The sequence below is a fragment of the Babylonia areolata genome, chromosome 3, assembly GCF_041734735.1.
Source record: "Babylonia areolata isolate BAREFJ2019XMU chromosome 3, ASM4173473v1, whole genome shotgun sequence".
In the NCBI taxonomy this organism is placed as follows: domain Eukaryota; kingdom Metazoa; phylum Mollusca; class Gastropoda; order Neogastropoda; family Buccinidae; genus Babylonia; species Babylonia areolata.
This window is the reverse complement of record NC_134878.1, coordinates 50,197,260-50,217,742: the sequence shown is the minus strand read 5'-3', so window position 1 is coordinate 50,217,742 and position 20,483 is coordinate 50,197,260. Positions and strand designations below refer to the sequence as shown.

Genomic DNA, 20,483 nt, shown 5'->3' with positions numbered 1-20,483 from the left:
GTGTGTGTCCCTGATGACTGTGTAGTGTGTTTGTCCCTGATGACTGTGCAGATGGTTCCAGAGAGCCAGTTTGATGATGAGGAGAGCACTTCGGTCATCAAACTGCCGGAAAGATCCCCCTTCAAGTCGGCACTGGTGGATCCCTTGACACGATGCAGCAGATCCCCCTCACCAAAGAGAGTTGCTTTTGCTGAGGTAGACTCTGTTGTTTTGTTTGTTTTTTGGGGGGGGGATTCGTGGTAAATGTTGTATAGATACAAGCGTTACATTTTTATTTGTGTAGAGATGCTGATTGGCCGGTTGTTGTTTTTTTCTTCATCTTCATTCACGACTGCAACATTTCTTTGTTCACTTGTTTGTAGGAGTGGGCATTGAGATGTGTGACCATGATAGGTGCGATAGCCAAGTGATTACAGCACTTGACTTTCAGTCCAAGGGTCCTGAGTTCAAATCCTGGCTGTTCTTGATGGGTTAAGGATGGAGATTTTTGTCCGGTCTCCCATATGTGCAGACCTGCTTGTGTCTGAGCCTTCTTCGTACATGTATACATGCAGAACATCAGGTACGCATGTGAAAGATCCCATAATCCATGTCAGTATTGGGTGGGTTATAGAGACACAAACATTACCAGCGTGCACACCCCTGGAAATGGAGCATGACTGCCTAAATGGCAGGGTATAAAATGGTCAAACACTTGAAAGCCCACTTGCAAATTGGAGTGAATGTGGGAGTTGCAGCCCATAAACATGACTTTTTACTGCCATTCTCAGGTAGTCTTGGTTGTCTGGGTTGGGTACATGCTGGATACGTTTATGCCTCCATAGCCCGTGAAACATAAATATGGGTTGTGTAATAGTAACCATCTCTATACGTGTACACGGGAAAAGGATTAGAACACTAGCAGCTCTAAACATATGATAGCCTAGGAGGTGTATTTTGCCTTGAGTAAAAGATACTTCTTAGATGGATAGGTGCAGATAAAGAGAAATCTGATTGTACACAGAAAAGATTGCTCTGTTGGTGGATAGAACAGAGATTGACCGAACTTTTCACCTGACAGACCTGTAAAAGAGAAAGTATACGGAACAGGATTTTTACTCCCCCCTTCACTGGACCTGGAGTGTTGGTCTGGGTGCCAGCCATTTGGATGACAATAACTAAGGACCTGTGTGCAGCATGCACATATCACACTGACACATAACAGAACCCGCAGCAACAAAAGGTTTGTCCCTGGCAAAGTTCTGTAGAAAAATCCGCTTTGATTGCGAGACAGATACACTTGTAGACAGAAAAAAAAATTGGTGTCACTGCACTGTGGCGATGCATTCTCCCTAGGGAGAGCAGCCCAGATTTCACAAAGAGAAATCTGTTGTGACAAACAGTAATACAATACAATACAACACAACACAACGCAACACAACACAATTCAGCACAGCACAGCACAGTCTAGTACAGTACAACACACAGTAGAGTACCACCCTGGAGGTGCGGGTTCAAACCTGCTTTGGACCAGGAAGAAAAAAAAATGCGGCAACACAAGGGCATCCAGGAATCATGACCTGGGTGTGGCACAGCCCCCTTGGAGTGAAAGGAGTTAAGGGCCGAAACACTTGACTGAGGGGGGCTTCTTCTCTGAAGACCTTGTACTGTCCAACTCTCCTAGAGTTTCTTATCACAGTACAGTACAATACAGTACAGTACAGTACAATTCAATAACTGTACCTTCTTTCCCATATTTAGTTAGCTCTGACCTAATTCTGTTGCAGCCGGAAGAGGTGGAGGAAGAAGCAGCACCACAGCCAGCCAGCAGCAGAGGAAGGAGGAGAGGAGCTACACCAGAACCGTCGTCACCGCCCACAAGAAAAAGCAGAGGGCGTGGTGCCAAGAAGTCACTGATTTCAGACTCTGATGGGGACAACGTTTCACAAGATGAAACAAGCAAGGAAGCGGCAACAGACCCAGAAAGCGAGGATGTTGTTGGGGGGGCAACAAAAACTGATGAGAAGGACGCCTCACAAGTAATATCAGACCCAAAAACCGAGAGTGTTGAAGAGAAAGTCGCAGTTACCAAACGTGGTAAATCCACAGCAGCAGCATGCAAAGGTCAGGCCAGCAGCTCAGAGCCACGAAGGAGTGGTCGGGCTCGGAAAGCAAAAAAATTTGCTGATGACAGTGAGGATGAGAAAGAAGAAGAAAAGAAGGATGGAGAAGAGAAAGGTGATGAGTCGGCTGACACCCCTCTCCCTCCAGACCCCAAGAAACGGACTCCCCGTAGTAAAGCCAACAGGAAGGGTGCTCAGCCCCACCCTGATGCAGAACAGGAAGCTACAGCAAAAGAACAGGAGTCATCTACAGTTCCCTTGGACAACTCTGCAGAGATGATAAAGAAACCGGGGCCATCAACAGACACTGCTGAAAGTGATGATTCTCCGGCACTGGTGAAAGACCAGGGTGAAACACACAGCAGAGATCAGCCTGAAGGTGAGAAGAACCAACCGATGGAAGTGGATGAAGGTGAAGAGGAAACAGAAGAGAAAAACGTGACCAAAAGAAAATCCAGCAGAGCAGAGAGACCCACATCAGCACGGCAAAAACGAGCAGGCAGCCCCGACCCCAACCAGGGAGCGGCCAAGAAAGTTAAACAGTCCTCAGAGGCCAGTGTGGAACCACCAGAGAACAAGGATGAAGACACAGCGAAAACCGTAACAGAGGAAACCACACACACAGAGGAACGTGATGAAGGGACAAAAGCCAGACGTGGCCGAGGCGGCAGAAAGAGCGGCAGACTTGGAACAGATGATGACAAGAAGCAAGAAGCAGAAGTGGAATCCAGCACACAAGGAACGAGGGCCGGAGGCAGAGCCAGCATGCGGAACAGGAAGAGTGCTGTGGCAGAGGTCATGGCATCTGTGGCTGCCCGGTCCAGGAGACAGAAAGCAGCCGGCAGTGAGGAGAGAGAGGACCAGGCAGATAGTGTGCACACCGGCACAGACACGATGAGTGAGAACAGTCAGGACCAGCCAGAAAGCACCTGTCACAGTGGACAAACAGAGACAGCTGATCAGAGTGAAGACAAACTTCACAGTGTCGGTAAGAGAGGTTCTCGTGCTGCCAAGAGATCTGCAGAAAAATCAGAAGCGTCTGATGAGAATCTTGAGCTGCCTGCCATTTCCAAAAGGAGCAGGATGACTGCTGCTGTAGCAGATCACATGGAAACAGAAGACACCCCTGAAGTGACAAACATGGCCCAAGAAGACAGTGATTCAACTGCAAAGAGAGGAAGAGCACAAGCAGGAAAGGAACCTTTGAAAGAGGGTCCTGACACAGATGACACAGTGCCTGACACTGGCCCCCGAGGCCGCCGTAGACAACCTGCATCTGTGTCAGACACCAGTGTTGAAAAATCAACTGATAAAGAGACCCCTGATTCACACAATGACAGCAACAGAACTCGAACAACTCGTGGTAAATTGGATGCTGCCAAGGATGCCGCTGAGAGAGAACCAGATGCAGAAGTTGAATCCAGTGCTTCTGTGTCTTCCAGAAGGAGAGCTAAGAAGCCGCAGACCGAAGCAGAGGAAAGCAGTCAGGGACCCACAGTCAGAGGAGGGCGACGTGGGAAGAAACCAGCAAGGTCAAGGTCAGGGACAACAGAGGAAGCAGAGACAGCGCCAAACGCGGAGACACCCAGTTCCAGCGCCAGGAGAGGACGTGCAAGACACAAGGCTCAGGACACAGAACCAGAGGAAAGTGCCACAGAAACAGATGAGAGGACAGAACCTGGTCTGGAAGTTGTTGTACACAAGTCAAGAACAGGGCAGAGTGTAGAAGGAGACTCAGTGTCAGAACCACAGGCACCAGAAGACCAAGAGGAATCAGACGTCCGGAGAACCAGGAAAGGCCATCCCAGCAAGAAGTCTCCAGAGGCGGAACCAGCAGAACCATCTGTCCGACCTGGAAGGCAGGCAGGGAAATCACTGAGGTCAGACCCCAAAGGAACAGAACACAGTCAGACAGAGCAGGGTCAGAGTTCAACAAGCAGGAGGGGGCGTCAGGCGAAGAGCAGCAGTGCAGAGAAAGAAGCGGCGGCATCGGCAGAAATACAAGAAGAAAGTCCTCTCGACCCCACACCCCCAAGAAGAGGGCGGCAAGCCGCAAAAACACAACAGTCAGACGCCACAGAAGAAAAACACAGCCAGGATTGTGAACCCGCCTCAAGAAGAAAAGGACGACGGACCACACAAGCACCATCAGACCCAACAGAAGAACAGCACAGGCAGGATGAGGAGCCCACCCAAAGAAGAGGAGGACGCAAAGCCACAAAAACAGACTCGGACTCAAAAGCGGAAGAAAGCAGCCAAGATTCTGCAGTCGCCGGAACAAGTCGACAACAGACGAAGAGAACAACACGAGGCAAAGACAGGGGTGAAGGTTTGGAAGAACACACACAAGAAGATTCGTTTCAAGATACCGTGCCTTCACGAGGAGGCCGACAGGCGAAGAAGACACAGAGCACACACACAGACATTCCTTCAGGCAGATCCTCCAGAAACAACACCCAGCCTCACAGTCAGGAATCTGCCGCCTCACACACTGGAAGAAGACGAGGAAAGGCGTCGCAGAAAGAAGACAGCAGTGAACCAAAACCAGAAAGTGAACCCACTGTCTCAGAATCCAGGCGTGGTGGCGGTAAACGAAGACCTGCAGACCCAGAGCCTGGCAGCAGCCAGGCGGCAGATTCTCAAACAGCAGAGTCTGGAGATGGTCCACCGCCGCAGAAAAGAGGAAGGACAGGGAAGGGGCCTGCTAAGGATACTGACACGCCTGACAAGGTAAGTATGTCTGTAAATATAGAGCTATATGTCTGAGAGCTGTTTGTAAATACAGAGCTATATGTCTGAGAGCTGTATGTCTGTACGTATAGAGCTATATGTCTGAGAGCTGTATGTCTGTAAATATAGAGCTATATGTCTGAGAGCTGTATGTCTGTACACATAGAGCTGTATGTCTGTACATATAGAGCTATATGTCTGAGAGCTGTATGTCTGTACACATAGAGCTATATGTCTGGCAATATGTCTGTACATATAGAGCTGTATGTCTGTAAATATAGAGCTATATGTCTGAGAGCTGTATGTCTGTAAATATAGAGCTATATGTCTGAGAGCTGTATGTCTGTAAATATAGAGCTATATGTCTGAGAGCTGTATGTCTGTAAATATAGAGCTATATGTCTGGCAATATGTCTGTACATATAGAGCTATATGTCTGTAAATATAGAGCTATTATTTGTCTGTAAATATAGAGCAATATATCTGTAAATGTGGAGTTAAATGTCTGTAGATATAGCGCTGTTATATGTCTGTAAATGTATAGCTGTATGACAAGACAAGACAAAATCTTTATTATCGAGGCTAATAGATAAGCAAGTAACATGCTTTTTTACATCCAGCCCTTGCTCTAAAGAGGGAATAAAGCTAAAAAAGCAAAAATGAGCACACACACACACACACACACACACACACACCCCAACACGACACAACACGACACTCACTCACTCACTCACTCACTGGTCCTTTCTGAAAACAGATCTCTCTATCACCGGTGAGACGTGGTCGGAATGCGGGCCAGTCTGACAGTCAGACCCCGACACGCTCCGGTGGGAAAGCAGAGCCAGACAGCGTGCGGTCCCCTTCACTGCGGCGCAGCTCCGTGGCCGCCAAACCCAAGATCATCTTCACTGGTGTTATCGATGAACAGGGACAGAAGGTGCTGAGCTGGTTTGGGGCACTGTCGCTTCTGTGTGTGTTTTTGTGCGTTTGTGTGTGTTGTGTTTGTTTTTTATGATTTATGTCCATGATATAGTGTGTTTGTGTCTTTTAATTTTGTTTTGTTATGTGCATTTTGTATGGCCAGTATGTGCGTGAGTGTTTGTGTTTTGTTGTGAGTTTTTTATGATATATATGTATGTTTGTGTCTTTTAGTTTTGTTTTGTTATGAATTTTGTAGGGTCAGTGTGTGTGTGTTCTGTTGTGAGTTTTGTATGATATATGTGTGTGTTTGTGTCTTTTAATTTTGTTTTGTTATGAATTTTGTATGGTCAGTATGTATGTGTGTGTATGTGTGTGTGTTCGGTTGTCAGTTTTGTATGTGTGTGTTTGTGTCTTTTAATTTTGTTTTGTTATGAATTTTGTGTGGTCAGTATGTGTATGTGTGTGTGTGTTAGTGACGGTCCTGATTTCTCAATCTCTCAGACCCCTCTCTCCCTCCCTCTCCCTCCTTTCTTTTTTTTCCTATCATTCCTGCACCCTCTCTCCTCCTTGAACCTCCACCGCCCAGCCCCAGCCCCGGCCTCATTTTGTCCACAGTGTTTCAGCTTTTCACAGACGGTGATGTCATGATTCCAAAGATGTCTTAGTGAAACTGAAATTAAAATTTCCACCCCTTTGAATGTAGTGGTATGGCATCCTACCATGGTTAGTGGAAAATGTGGCTGTAAAACTCCTGAGATTGAATCGTACTACTTTGGGGGCTTTTTAGTGGTCTGAGTTTTGTTGACTAGTGTAATAATGGCATGTGTGTCTGCATGCATGAGTGTGTATGTGTGTGTGTGTATGTATGTGTGTGTGTGTATGTGCACTTGTTCTTGTGTAGTTTGAGTCTGACTAATGTATTATTTGAGACGTTCTAAGGTTCTATATGATTTATTAATGTACTATTATTCTTATAATATACATTTCTTTCAAAGAGCTCAGGGCACTTAATGTAGTTTACATGAAAGAAAAAGTTGCATTTTACGTGATGAATCACTCATGACCACTTTCTCTCTCTCTCTCTCCCCGCCCCCTGACCCCCCTTCTCTGTCCCCACCTCCCCGTTCCCCCCACCTGTGCCTTCTCTCATTCCGCATACTTACAAATTGGGTTGGCAGGCATGGGATACAGAAAGGTTTTGAAAAGATGAGTTGCTTTTTTGTTGTTGTTTTTTTAGTTAAGAGCAAAAGGCAGAAATGGAGTCAGATGACTGAGTATGATATGGAAGGTTGTTCCAGATATGAGGCCTCGCTAAGCACATTGGGTTACACTGCTGGTCAGGCATCTGCTTAGCAGACATGATGTAGGGTATATGGATTTGTCCGAACGCAGCGACGCCTTCTTGAGTAACTGAACTGAACTGAACTCCAGGTATGAGGAGCAGCAGAAAAAAGAAAAAAAACGTTCGCCATAGTTTCTTGTGTTGACACAAGGAATTTTCAGATGGTGGCAGTCAGAGGAAGAGCGGAGAGTTCTTGAGGGAGTGAAATTAGAATTGATAAGTCTGTGCCCTCTGTGTGTGTGTGTGCATTAAATATAATGTGTAAAGGACATGTTGCAGACAGTGAAGGAGCTAGGTGGAGAGCTGGCACCTTCTGTTCAGAAATGCACCCATCTGGTCACTGATAAGGTCAGAACTCCTTTTTTTTCTTCTTTTTTTTAGCTTTATTTATTTACTTTGCTTGTGAAATTCCTTTATCTCTTCTGTGCATATTTCTTTTTGATAGAACTTTGTCTATCTACAGGAGAAAAAATCATGTCTGTCACCAAGGAAAATGATTTGTTGGCATGCATTACCTTGTTTGATTGATGTTTTTTTGTTGTTGGTTGTTGTTGTTTTTTTCTTTATACCTTTTTTGACTCACTTGTGTAAACAAAGTGAGTCTATGTTTTAACCCGGTGTTCGGTTGTCTGTGTGTGTGTGTGTCTGTGTGTCCATGGTAAACTTTAACATTGACATTTTCTCTACAAATACTTTGTCAGTTGACACCAAATTAGGCATAAAAATAGGAAAAATTCAGTTCTTTCCAGTCATCTTGTTTAAAACAATATTGCACCTCTGGGATGGGCACAAAAAAATAAAAAAGAAGCCTAATTATATGCAAACTGCATTTACTGTTATTTTTATATTTTTTGTATTCCCTAAACTTGGCACTTTGACCTCTTATTCTGACACAACAACAAGAGGAGTCATTATTATCATTTTTTGTTTAAACAGGAACTTTTGCTAAGCATGGAATTTTTATTTATTTTGCAAACGTTTTGGTGCAGATAGTAAAAAAGGGAAATTACTCTCTAATTAAAGCTAGGGGACTTAATTTATCACAAGTGAGTCTTGAAGGCCTTGCCTCTCTTGTTTGTATATTTTTTGTGTGTAAAAGAATGGAAGTGTGTGATGTTTCAATGCCCCAAGGGGGCACATGAAATAAAACTTCTTGCCTTGCCTTTCCTTGGCGTGCAGATTCGCCGAACAGTGAAGTTTTTAGGTGGAGTTGCCCGGGGGGTGACGATTGTCACACCACACTGGCTGGAAAGTTGCAAGTCTTCTGGCATGTTTGTGGGTAAGTTGTCCTGCTGTACTTGACAAACAGGATAATAGTTGAAAATAGCTTTTATAGTCTTGTTTCCTTTCATCGACAGGTTCTATATCTTCGTACCTTTCTGACCTGTAAAGATTCACAGTCCCACCTTTTGCCAAGGTCTGCATTCTTCATCTGACAATTGTGTGTTTTAAGTCCTGCGTTACACATGCAAATCCCATGGTTTCCAAACTTTTGCACACTTTAGACCTTAAGTTTTGAAATTTTGAAGACCTCAAAATGTTAGACACTGTTCCAGTATTAAATCTTTCAAATCTAATCTTAAAACGTTTTGTTCAAAAGTTTTAGACTCTTGATTATTATTCTCCTCTGTGTGTGTCAGTATGTGGGGTGTGGGGGTGAGGTGGGAGAGGTGTGTCTTATTGTTTATGCCTAGAGGTAACGCGTCCGCCTAGGAAGCGAGAGAATCTGAGCGCACTGATTCGAATCACGGCTCAGCGCCGATATTTTCTCCCTCTCCAGTAGACTTTGAGTGGTGGTCTGGACGCTAGTCATTCGGATGAGACGATAAACCGAGGTCCCGTGTGCAGCCTGCACTTAGTGCACATAAAAGAACCCATGCAACAAAAGGGTTGTTCCTGGCAAAATTCTGTTGTAAAATCTACTTCAATAAGAAAAACAAATAAAACTGCACGCAGGAAAAAAAATTTTTAAATGGGTGGTGCTATATTGTAGCGACACACTCTCCCTGCGGAGAGCAGCCGGAATTTCACACAGAGAAAACTGTTGTGATAAAAATAAATACAAATGCAAATGCAATACAATACAAATACATGTACCGTTAATTGGTTAGAGCCATAGGGTCAGTGCTATACAAATGCACATTATTGTTATTAACCAGTTAGTTATTATTGGAAAACATTGACATGTCTTTCGTTTATGTGTATGAAACTTGGTATCACGCATGGGTTGGTTAAAAGAACAAAGATGTAACAGAAAAAATGAATACTTTTTTTTTTTTTTTTTTTTTTTTTTTTTTATCAGATCTTTGATATGTTTTTATGTTCAGATGTTATTTTGTGTATTTTGTTGAAACTTTCTTTTCCCTTCAGAATATTTTACATCTATTTATCAAAGGATGTTTCTTTTTCTTTTTCTTTCTTTTTTTTTTTTTCTTCTTCATTCCCTGTTTTATTTTGCTTTGCTTTTTACACTTTTGTTGTTGTTTTTTGCAATATATATGTATATATATACTGGTATGGGCCCTGCGAGACAATCAACAATTTCATGTTCTCTTATCAAAGGATGTTTCTTTTTTTTTCTTTTTTTTCTTTTTCTTTCCCTATTGTATTTTTGTTTTTGTTGAGTCTTTTTGCAGTATATATACTGATATGGGCCCCGCACGACAAGCAACAGTTTCATATTTTCTTTTCAAAGAATGTTTCTTTTTCAATTTTTCTTCTTCTTCTTCTTCTTTTCTTGTTTTAATTTTTTTGCTTTTTTACGCTTTCTTTTTCAAGTATATATATATGTATAATTATATACTGATAAGGGCCCCATGACACAAGCAACAGTTTTATATTCTCTAATCAAAGAATGTTTCTTTGTATTTTTTATTCATCTTCCTCTTTCCCTGTTCTATTTTCCTTTGCTTTTTTACACTTTTTTTTTTTCTCTCTTTTTTTATTTTATTTTTTTTGCATTGTATATACTGATATGGGCCCCGCGAGACAATCAACAGATTCATATCCTCTTTTATCATGATGGGGTTTTTTTTGTTTGGTTTTTTTTTTTTTCCCCCTCTAAGATGCCAGTCGCTTCCTGGTTGAAGACGCATCAGCGGAGAAGCAGCACAAGTTCAGCCTCCAGGCGTCCCTGCAGAGAGCGGCCCTGTGCCCCATGCTGCAGGGGTTCCACATCCATGTCACCAAGTCGGTGCGGCCAGAGCCACAGCAGATGAAAGGTGTGAGCGATGGGTGCAATAGCCGAATGGTTAAAGCATTGGACTTTCACTCTGAGGGTCCCAGGTTCGAATCACGGTGATGGCGCCTGGTGGGTATAGGGTGGAGATTTTTACGATCTCCCAGGTCAACATATGTGCAGACCTGCTAGTGCCTGAACCCCCTTCGTGTGTATATGCAAGCAGAAGATCAAATACACACGTTAAAGATCCTGTAATCCATGTCCGCGTTCAGTGGGTTATGGAAACAAGAACATACCCAGCATGCACACCCCCGAAAATGGAGTATGGCTGCCTACATGGCGGGGTAAAAACGGTCATACACATAAAAGCCCACTCGTGTGCATACGAGTGAACGCAGAAGAAGAAGAAGAAAGGTGTGGGCAGTCAGCAGTGTTTGCTTTTCTTTGTGCTGTCTTGTGTCTATGTTGGGTTTTGTGTGTGTGTGTGTGTGTGTTTTAGGTAATAATAATGATAATACATAGTTCTCCTATGGCACGATATCCAGCACCAATGCTGCTCAAAGCGCCTTACATCATAGTTGACTATAAACATGCCTTAAAAAACATATCAACCGCTATCTGACCATGGAAAACATCCAGTGTGTTCATATGAATGCAAAAGCACACTAAAGATTATAAAAGCTATGAAATAAATAAGGCTTAGATTAGAACAAAATGCGTTTTATAGAACACACACACGCACACACGCAAGAGGTGTCAAACATAAGAGGAATGATTTTAGAGGTGCTATGTTTTACTTTAACCTTGAGTTGATGATTTCAAAGATATGAAGAAAACCATTTTAAAGCAGTAGATTTAATGCCAAAGGTAGTGTTAAGACGATTGAGAAGAATTTGGTTGTCAATTGTGTCAATTGTATCAAATGCCGCTGACATATCCAAAAATGCCACAACAGATGCAAGTCTTTTGTCTGTGTTTGAGAGGAGACTCTGTGTGTTCTTTTTCTTTTTTTTTTTTAAAGCAGATGTGGTGTAGAGTATATGGGTCAGTCCATACACTTTGATATGTTCAAACTGATGTTGTGCTAGAATGCCGACACTTGCTGATTTGGGGGGGTGGGTGGTTGTGGTGGGGGAGAGGGGTGGGGGCGTCCCCCAGAATGTGGAACAGATGCCCACTATATTCTCTCCTGATGCTTTCCTCTCCCCTCCCTGCTCTCCCCACTCGTTACTAATTCCCCCCCCCCTCTCCACCCCTTCCCATTGCATTCCTTTTCCTGTGCTCTGCTCTCTTTTTCCATTCTTTAAAAAAAAAAAGGAAATGGGTTGTGGTGGTCATGCATCTGTCCGCACGCTCTGACACCACCTTGAAACTGAAACTGAAAATCATTCTTTGCCTTCTGAAAAGTTTAAAGTCTGAGGGCTCCCTTTTACCATGATCCTAGGGGTCCCAGGCTTCCTTCAAAAGGTCACTTTAATGCTGCACATTCTGATCAGATCTGCCTTGCTGCATGCATACAAGGGCAAGTAAATCTTCTGATCATGATCCTGTAGGTTCCTGGACCGAAAAGTGGTGGAGGAAAAGTGTTCTTCTTCGCAGCAGCTGATCCTAGCATCAGACTTCCCATACAGGATTTTTGCTGTACATGTGTTCATTCTTGGAATATTTGGGGTTTTTTTTTTCACTGTACATGTGTTCATTCTTGGAATATTTTGTGTGTCTTTTCACTGTACATGTGTTCATTCTTGGAATATTTTGTGTGTCTTTTCACTGTACATGTGTTCATTCTTGGAATGTTGTATATTATTTTCACTGTACATGTGTTCATTCTTGGAATATTTTGTATTATTTTCACTTCTTGGAATATTATATATTTTTGCTGTATGTATGTTCATTCTTGGAATGTTATATATTATTTTCACTGTACATGTGTTCATTCTTGGAATATTATATATTATTTTAACTGTACATGTGTTCATTCTTGAAATATTGTGTATACTCCAGGAACCCACTCCAAGAACAGGCAGTGGGTCCTCTCCATTATCAGAGCATCCAAGTTGCATGTTTACGTGTTACCAGAACCTCTGTTCTCCGTCCCTTGCCCATTCCATGCCATCTCCCTGTTCCCAACAAGCATGAAAAAATGCAGTGCAGATTTTTTTTTTGTACAAATGTTATTAAAACACAGTACTAAAGCTTAAACCCTGCATCAGAATCCATCAATAGACCCCTGTCTTTGCAGCAGCCACTGTTTTGACAAGTCTCTTCTTCGAACACTCTCTGTCTTTCCGTCACTAGACTAAGAGTGGCATATATCAGTTATTTATTATTGTTTTCTCTCTTTCTCTAGTTATTTGTTGTTTTTCTCTTCTGGACCAAACCACGCTGTTGAAAGGAAGTGATGTTTTTCTCTATTTCACCAAACCTCACTTTTGAAAGAAACTGATGTGGGCCAGTTATTTGTTGTTATATAATATCATTCCTGTGTCTGTCTTTGCATTTTGTGCATACAAAATGTGCAAAGAATTGTTTGTAACAGAAGTGTGAAACTTTTTTTTTTTTTTTTCTTTTTTTTTTTCAGAAATTGTACAGTGCGCCGGAGGGGAGGTAAGCTGACTTTCCCATTCTTTACAGAATCTAGTTTGTTTGGAGGGTTTTGTTTGTTGTTGTTGTTGTTGTTTTTTCGGGGGGAGAGGGGGGTTGGGGTTGTTGTTTTTTTCAGGAGGAAGAGGATTTCCAATTTACATTTTAATTACACATACTTCACCGTGACCCACTAGTGCAGACTCCAGCAGGGGTCTGATTCCTGTCCTGTGCAAACTACTACCTGCCTATGCAGAGAAAACGAAAGTAGCTATAGCCGATAACCTCCCAAAGTAAGTTACCTCCCCTGTGCATCCCTGACTAGCGCCCTCTTTTTCCGGCAGCCATCTTGACTCCTGATCCTGTGCTCTTCATATGGCTAAGTTTTTTTGTATTTCTATCGATTCTTTGACACTCATGTTTTGTATCTGACGCAGATTTGTATCAGGTCACAAACTTACTTAGTTCGTTTGGCCAATTGAGCTAAAATTGTGGCGCAAACTCAGTCGCTTCCTTTTTGTCTCTGTATGGCAGAATGTGGCTAGGTGGCGCTTCGCAAAGGGGCGACACGCAGTTGTTTGTGCTCTGTGCTTGATAATGCACCTGACCAAATTTCTCCAGTTGGAGATAATAAAGTTATTCTTATCAAGTAATGTTTAATGTCATATCCATGTGTGTGTACTGATTGTCTGGTTGTGTTTTGCTGCACCTAATGCAATTTACCTTGCGAGATGATTAAGTTATTCTTATCTTAATTATAATCAGTGTACAATATAGTATGTCATGTTCACAATCATATTCAAAATAATGTTGTTGTTTTTTGTTTTTTTGTTTTTTGTTTGTTAATATTTCCTGCAATGTGTGGAATGAAAGTACGAAACAATGTATGTGATATTTTTACATCTGTGTCTTCGTTATAATCCTAATAACTGTTGTTGTTGTTGTTTTTACAGTGATGGTCTCCATGTTTTTTACTTGTCTATGTTGTGATAATGCACCTGACCAAATTTCTCTAATTGGAGATAATAAAGTTATTCTTATCTTATCTTATCTCTAATCTTAGAATGGTTAAGGCTCTTATATGCCAAGACAAGTGTCCGTGAGAGTCTGGGTTTGAATCCTGTTCTTGCCCTTTCTCCCAGTTTTGACTGTAAAATCAAACTAAGCATCCAGTCATTGGGATGACACAGTAAACTGGGGTCCCATGTGCAGCACGCACTTGGCACTCTGTGAAAAAGAACCCATGGCAACATAAGTGTTGTCCTCTTATCTTAGAATGGTTAAGGCGCTTATCTGCCTTATATATATATATATATATATATATAAACTCTTTAAAGTTGGTCAGGGTTTTTGTGGGGTTTTTTGTTGTTGTTTTTTTATTCATGTGTACTTGGTTAAGTGTCAGTTTTCCCCTGTGATTTAAGACAGTACTGTGTGTTGTAACCATTGCTTGCGTCTTGTTGTTTTTACAACAGTTTTGGCAGAACTAGGTGTTTCAAAAAAGAACTGGGTCAGTTGTCCCCTGTCAATAGAGATAGGAAATGTTTATAGAGGCAAAAACTTCTTGAGGTGTGTTTCGTTTTAAAGTTGTCAGGGGTTATGTGCATTTTTCTTGCTTTTGCTTTACATCAGAACATTATGGAATGAGAGAGGCTGGCTATTGAGGAGTTAATTTTTCCCCTCAATTGAAGTTTTTCTTGAGGTGTTTGTGTGATGGTGGAAGGGTGTTCACTGTGTGTGTGCATGCCTTTGCTTGCATGCTTGTGTGTGTGTGTGTGTACATGCTTGTGTGTGGGTCGAGGGGGGCGTATTGTGTGCTTTTTAGGTGTGACAGTTCATATTTGCAAACTGTATTGTCTTGGTGTATGTATAAATGTTGTATGTTCTCATGTACTGTCAAATGCCATTAAATCACTTTTGTATATGTATTGTTTTCATGAGAGGTGCTTAGAACCCACTATATGGGGTAGGGAGGTGGGGCGGGGGAGTATCTGCCATATAAATACTGTCATTAGTATTGTTGTTCATTTGGATTTCAGTGGCTGGCCACCATGCCAAAGAAGGCAGCAGAGAAGGTGGTTGTGATATCATGCGAGGACGACAAGAAAGCCTGCCAGCCAGCGCTGAGTGCTGGTATCGACGTTGTGTCAGCCGAGTTTATCCTGACAGGGATTCTCAGGCAGGAGGTGGACATGGATGGATATCCTTTGATGTCAAACTGTAGCATTCCATTAGATTTTATGTCAAACTGTAGCATTTCATTAGATTTTATGTCAAACTGTAGCTTATCATTTCCTTTGATGTCAGATTGTAGCTTTTCGTTTCTTTTGATGTCAAACTGTAGGTTTTCATTTCCTTTGATGTCAAAGTGAAACTGTAATTTAAATTTCCTTTGATGTCAAACAGCAGCTCGTCATTTCTATTATGTCAGACTGTAGCTTTTCATTTCCTTCAATGTCAAACTGCAACTTTTCATTTCAGTGGTTTATTCGTCTGGAAACAGTTGTTGGTACAAGTGATGTATTGTGACTGATGTCCAAAAGTAACCATTAATTTTCACACTGTATGGTGCTTCAGTGTAGCATGTGCTTTCTTCTAGGCTGTTACACAAAGGAGAGTAGTGCTGACAGTTATAATTTGGCTTCTTCCTTTTCACTTTATATGAATGCTTCTACCAGGGAGGTGCTGTGGGTAGATAAAGTTGGCGACCTGAGGCAAGGCCTGGATTAGCATCTTGCTGTGCATACACAGAGCACGTGATCCACTGCTGGTGTGGTCGTCCTCTGGCTCTGAAGCCAGAGAACCTGGTGCTGCAGGCTAGCAGAGCTGGCTTGTTAACTGGCATTCTTGTTAAGTGACCAAACCACTTTATGTGTTGGTGTGCTAAGTACTGGTTTATATGTGTAGCACCAACCATTTTTCAGACATGTTTGTTTCTGACTCAGTCCCTTCTGGTTCTAGCAGCTGCTCGACAGAGACATCTCATCTCACAAGTTGTGAGTTCTGTGCTTCAGGGCTTCTTATTTACTAAGGTTTAGTTAAGTATGTTGTATTGAACAAGATTTCAGGGAGTAAGAAATTTGACAGCGCACAGCAATGCACAACTCTTGCAGTGGAGGGGAGGTTCACAGAGGAACGAGGGACCCAGGAACTGATTTTTCCCTGAAGTAAAATAACTTAGAACGGGATGCATGTACAGTGAGGTAGATAATAATTTGTTGTTGTTTTTTTAACAGCATTTGAAATTAGATTTTTGTGATGCTGCTTGTGAAATGGCCATGTTTTCTTGATTTTCCTTTACTGGGACACGTTCAGATTATTCAGCAGCAGCAGCAGCACATCATCAAGAAGTCGACGATGATCCACAAATTTTCAAGGCGGTGACCAACATGATTTCTGCACTGACCAACACGATGAAAAGAAACTGAAGTGTTACTTGTGTCCTGGGAATGAATTCCTTGCTTATGCTGTTCTTGGTGTTTCCCAGGGGAATGACGGTGTGGGTTACATGCTGTGGATTCAGAAGTATTGTACATGCATGGTTTGGAGAGAAAGACATGTGGTTATGTAGTTTGAGGCAGTGGATAAAAAAAAGCCATGTTTCAGAATGTGCACAGTATTTCAGACTGTTGGTGTACAGTACAGTACCTGTTAGGTTTTTAGAGCAGGTTTTATATCTCTGTGTACTGTTAAAATGTTCAGTTGATCCTGTTACCCAACATTATTTATTTCTGCAAAAATGTTATCCTAGGGAATTTGCACGTCTATTTTAGCTGCAGTTCAAATAGATACATTTCAAATAAGGGAGAGTTGTGGAAAAACTTACAATGAAGACAAGCATGAATACAAAAAACTTTTTTCATACTTCTACAGTGTCACCAGTTCATGTATTTTGCCCATCTTCCCCCTTGACTGAAGTGAAGAGTGTCAGGGTAGAAATTGGTAAACACCTGAGATTAAAAGTGGGACATCATATATTGACAGTGCCAATTTTTATAGCTAGGCAGCATATGGATATGAAACTGTAGGTTTGTATTCTAAAATTTATTTTGTACATCTTTTAGCAAGCAGGTGTTTTTCATGTTTGTGTTTTTTCCCCTGAACTCGGTGACATGTTACATTTAAAAGCAGACTGCAGCAAATGTGAAAGATTAAACAGGTGATTTTTTTTTTTTTTTCATTGTGAATGAAATGTTACGTCATGCTACTGGTTTCACACTGGAATGATGTTGACTGCCTGTCAAGTGACAGCACTTTGTGAGTAGATATTAAAAAACAACAACACAAAGTCTTTTATTATTGTTGTGGGTATTTGTGCCCGTGTGTCTGTGGTGTGCGTGTGTGACAAACTGATGCAGTCTCCTATGCCGCTTTCCTTTCCCTCTTGCAATCATAATATGTGTTCAACCAGTTATTGATAATTGGTTGAGATTGTGACGGGCTTTGGTTGATTATATTCGTAAGCTTATTCTGGAAGACTGAGTTAAGTGCTTAAGATCTTCAATCTGGAGTGTCATGTTGGGTTTAAATAAACAAAATGCATCATGTGTGTGTGTGAATCTAGGCAGCAAAATATCTTCAATCGGAAGTATCATGATGGATCTAAATAAAGTATCATGATCATGATGGATCTAAATAAAGTATCATGATGGATCTAGATAAAGTATCATGATCATGATGGATCTAAATAAAGTATGATGGATCTAGATAAACGAAAGAGGCGTCATGGCAGAACCGGTAAGGCGTTGGATTTCTGATCCTGTGGTCCGCGTTCGATACCCAGTTTCGGCCTGGTGTTGTGTCCTTGAGAAAGGCACTTTACTTCGATTTTCAGTACTCCACCTAGGTGTGAATGGGGACCTGACTTGGTTGGGGAAGGTCAAAACGGCAGAAAGAGAGGACTGGGCCCTGCCTTTCTGTTCCAAGCCCTAACACAGTGGATAGGAATTCGCTGCCCTAATGGCCATAAAAGGTTATGGGGCCTTTAAATGTTTGTTTGTTTGTTGATTTTTGTTTGTTTGTTTTTTAGCTAAATAAAAGGCTGATTTGATATATTCTGAATCACTTTTCAAATAGGACCTTTGCAGAAGGTTAAGGTCACAGATACAACATACTGCGAAGTGGTGGTCGAGCGTAACGTGTTTGCCAAGAAAGCGAGAGAATCTTGAGTATTTGGGATCAAATCCCACACTTGCCAGAATTATCTTCCCCTCCACTAGACCACCTTGATTGATGGTCTGCAAAATTCAAATGCCTTGAAAGCCATCCAGTGAACAACAGAATGAGCAGACTCAAGAGCCAAGAGCCGGCTGAAAAGAGGCAGCTTCATCCACCAGTCAAGACACCTTGAAAGACAAACCCTAGTCTTGATGGAACACAAAGCAAAGCCTATCCCGGCAAATGTCACCCACCCATCTTGGAAGAGGCAGGTGTTCCCAACAGGCATCACCAGCATTCCCGGAGTGGAGAAGAGAGGAACACAGTCAGACACCTAAAGGAAGGCCCTGGCCATGGAGTACATCTGCAGCCAGTACCCCCAGGAAGACTCGACCCATGTCTTTACAGATGGCTCCGCCACAGAAGCAACGAGGGATGGTGGAGCTGGAATCTTCCTCCGATACAAAGACAGAGATGAAGAAATTGCAATCCCAACAGGAAAATACTCCACCAACTTCCGAGCTGAGCGAGAAGCCCTCTGTGAGGCAGCCACAACAGTCTCGCAGAACTCCACAAGAACAACAGGGCAGGTGGTGGTGTTCTCAGACGTTCTCTCCATGTTCCAAGCCCTCAAGAACTCCCGCTGCAAAGAACAGAACCATCTCACTTCAGCCCTTGTTGCCCTGAGTGCCAGAGTGGAGAAAGTGGTGATACAATGGGTACCAGCACACTGTAGGCATCAGGTGCAATGAAAAAGTGGACATTCTGGCAAAAGACGGTGCACAGAAGGAGCAGGCCAACAAACTGGTGTCATACGATGAAATCAAGGCACAGCAAGGAATAAAGTGGCGCCGCCAGCACCCTAAATATAACCCAGAAGACAGATACCATTTGCTGGAACGACGAGAACAGGTCAAGATCTTCCACCTGAGGACTGGACACAACCGCCTGCTCCACCACATGCACACAAAATTTGGCATTGGACAGAGTGGAGAGTGCCCTTGTGGTGAGGGACCAATGACAACCGACCACATTCTTCAAGACTGTAGGACGCATGCAGCATCCAGGAGGAAGTACTGGCCAACACCGACAGCAGTGGAAGCCAAGCTGTACGGCTTGCTGCTGGTTTCACACTGGAATGATGTTGACTGCCTGTCAAGTGACTGTACGGCTGGAGGAGCTGCGACGGACGGCAGCCTTCAACGAGGACACTGGGCTGCTCATCTAATGGGAGGCGAACGAGGAAGAAGAAGATTGATGGTCTGGACACTAGTCATTTAGAGGAGACAGTAAATCAAGGTCTTGTATGCAGCATGTGCTTTGCGTATGTAAAAGAACCCATGGCAACAAAAGATATGTCCCTGGCAAAATTTGTAGTAAAATCCTCTCCAGTATACATGTGTGTGTGTGTGTGCATGCATGCGTAACTGAAGCCTAACTGAATGACACAAAAAATGAATGGTGAGTGAAGGCAGCTCTCTGTCGGCTCTACCAAGGTACTAGGTAGGCAGCTTGTTGTGCAAATGACTCCATGTTTGTAAAACGCCTAGAGCTTGGTCTCTGACCAAGGATAGGTGTTGTATAAGTGTCCATATCAATCAATCACTCAGTCAAATATTATTTTCCTCCCCACGTCACTCATTCCAAAGGAAACTCTTTGCAAGCACATCCGGAACGGACTCAGTGTAGATAATGACCTCACACACTGATGGTCCGTCTGAATTCAGGGTCACTGTCACTGTAATGGCAACAAAGGTGCAGAACATAGAAACAAAGTCAAATATTACAGATGAAACCTACACATACTTCCTATTTATAGTACACAATTCAAAACCCAAGGTTCACTAGTGTCAAGAACCTGGCAATAGAACTGAATCTCCCATACTGACATCAAGATCCATCCAAAGGTGTTCTTTCAAACTGTCATTGAAAATAGAAGAGAAGAGTGTTCTCAGTTAACAGCATATGCTTATTTGTTTATTTATTTTTGTTTTGTTTTTCTAGCGTTCTTTTATTTTATTTTTTCATTCTATTTAATTATTTATTATTGGCTCCATCATCTGCACCAGTTTACTGGCATTTCTCCACTCTACTCATTTTGAGACCCCCATACATAACCATACATAGTTCATCTGCTGTGTCCAAGTGCTGGCAGTCCACATGGGAATTATCAATATTAGGTCGTCAGGTGGCCACACACCAGAGGAGACCCTGCACTGCTGCAGAGTCACTTGAGCACACGGTTTTGGATTCGTTATTTGTGATGACATGTCACTAAACGATCAAATTACTCACACCTGTATATCTAGCTGTGCGGCTTTCTATCAATGCATCAATACTTGACGGCTGTAGTAACAAAACAAACTTCCACCCCCCAAAAAAAATCCAGTTGTGTCTTTGTCCAGTCCAGACGTGTGCTTGATTGCGTGTAGTGTGGTCGGTGGCACATACGTGTGTGCATCCGTGT

At 42.6% G+C, this 20,483-nt stretch overlaps 1 protein-coding gene across 1 annotated transcript in view; it reads left to right on the top strand.

Annotated features, from left to right (window-relative positions):
* LOC143280364 (uncharacterized) overlaps window positions 1-17,148 on the top strand; it is a 46,259-nt gene extending 29,111 nt beyond the window's left edge. Inside the window, exons 15-23 of the mRNA XM_076585000.1 lie at window positions 52-195; window positions 1,767-4,832; window positions 5,590-5,769; window positions 7,375-7,443; window positions 8,275-8,374; window positions 10,161-10,316; window positions 12,858-12,883; window positions 14,899-15,059; window positions 16,169-17,148. Coding sequence (XP_076441115.1) covers window positions 52-195; window positions 1,767-4,832; window positions 5,590-5,769; window positions 7,375-7,443; window positions 8,275-8,374; window positions 10,161-10,316; window positions 12,858-12,883; window positions 14,899-15,059; window positions 16,169-16,220 — 3,954 coding nt within the window. The 3' untranslated portion in view covers window positions 16,221-17,148. The remainder of the gene's footprint in view (window positions 1-51; window positions 196-1,766; window positions 4,833-5,589; window positions 5,770-7,374; window positions 7,444-8,274; window positions 8,375-10,160; window positions 10,317-12,857; window positions 12,884-14,898; window positions 15,060-16,168) is intronic.
* Window positions 17,149-20,483: the final 3,335 nt, after the last annotated feature.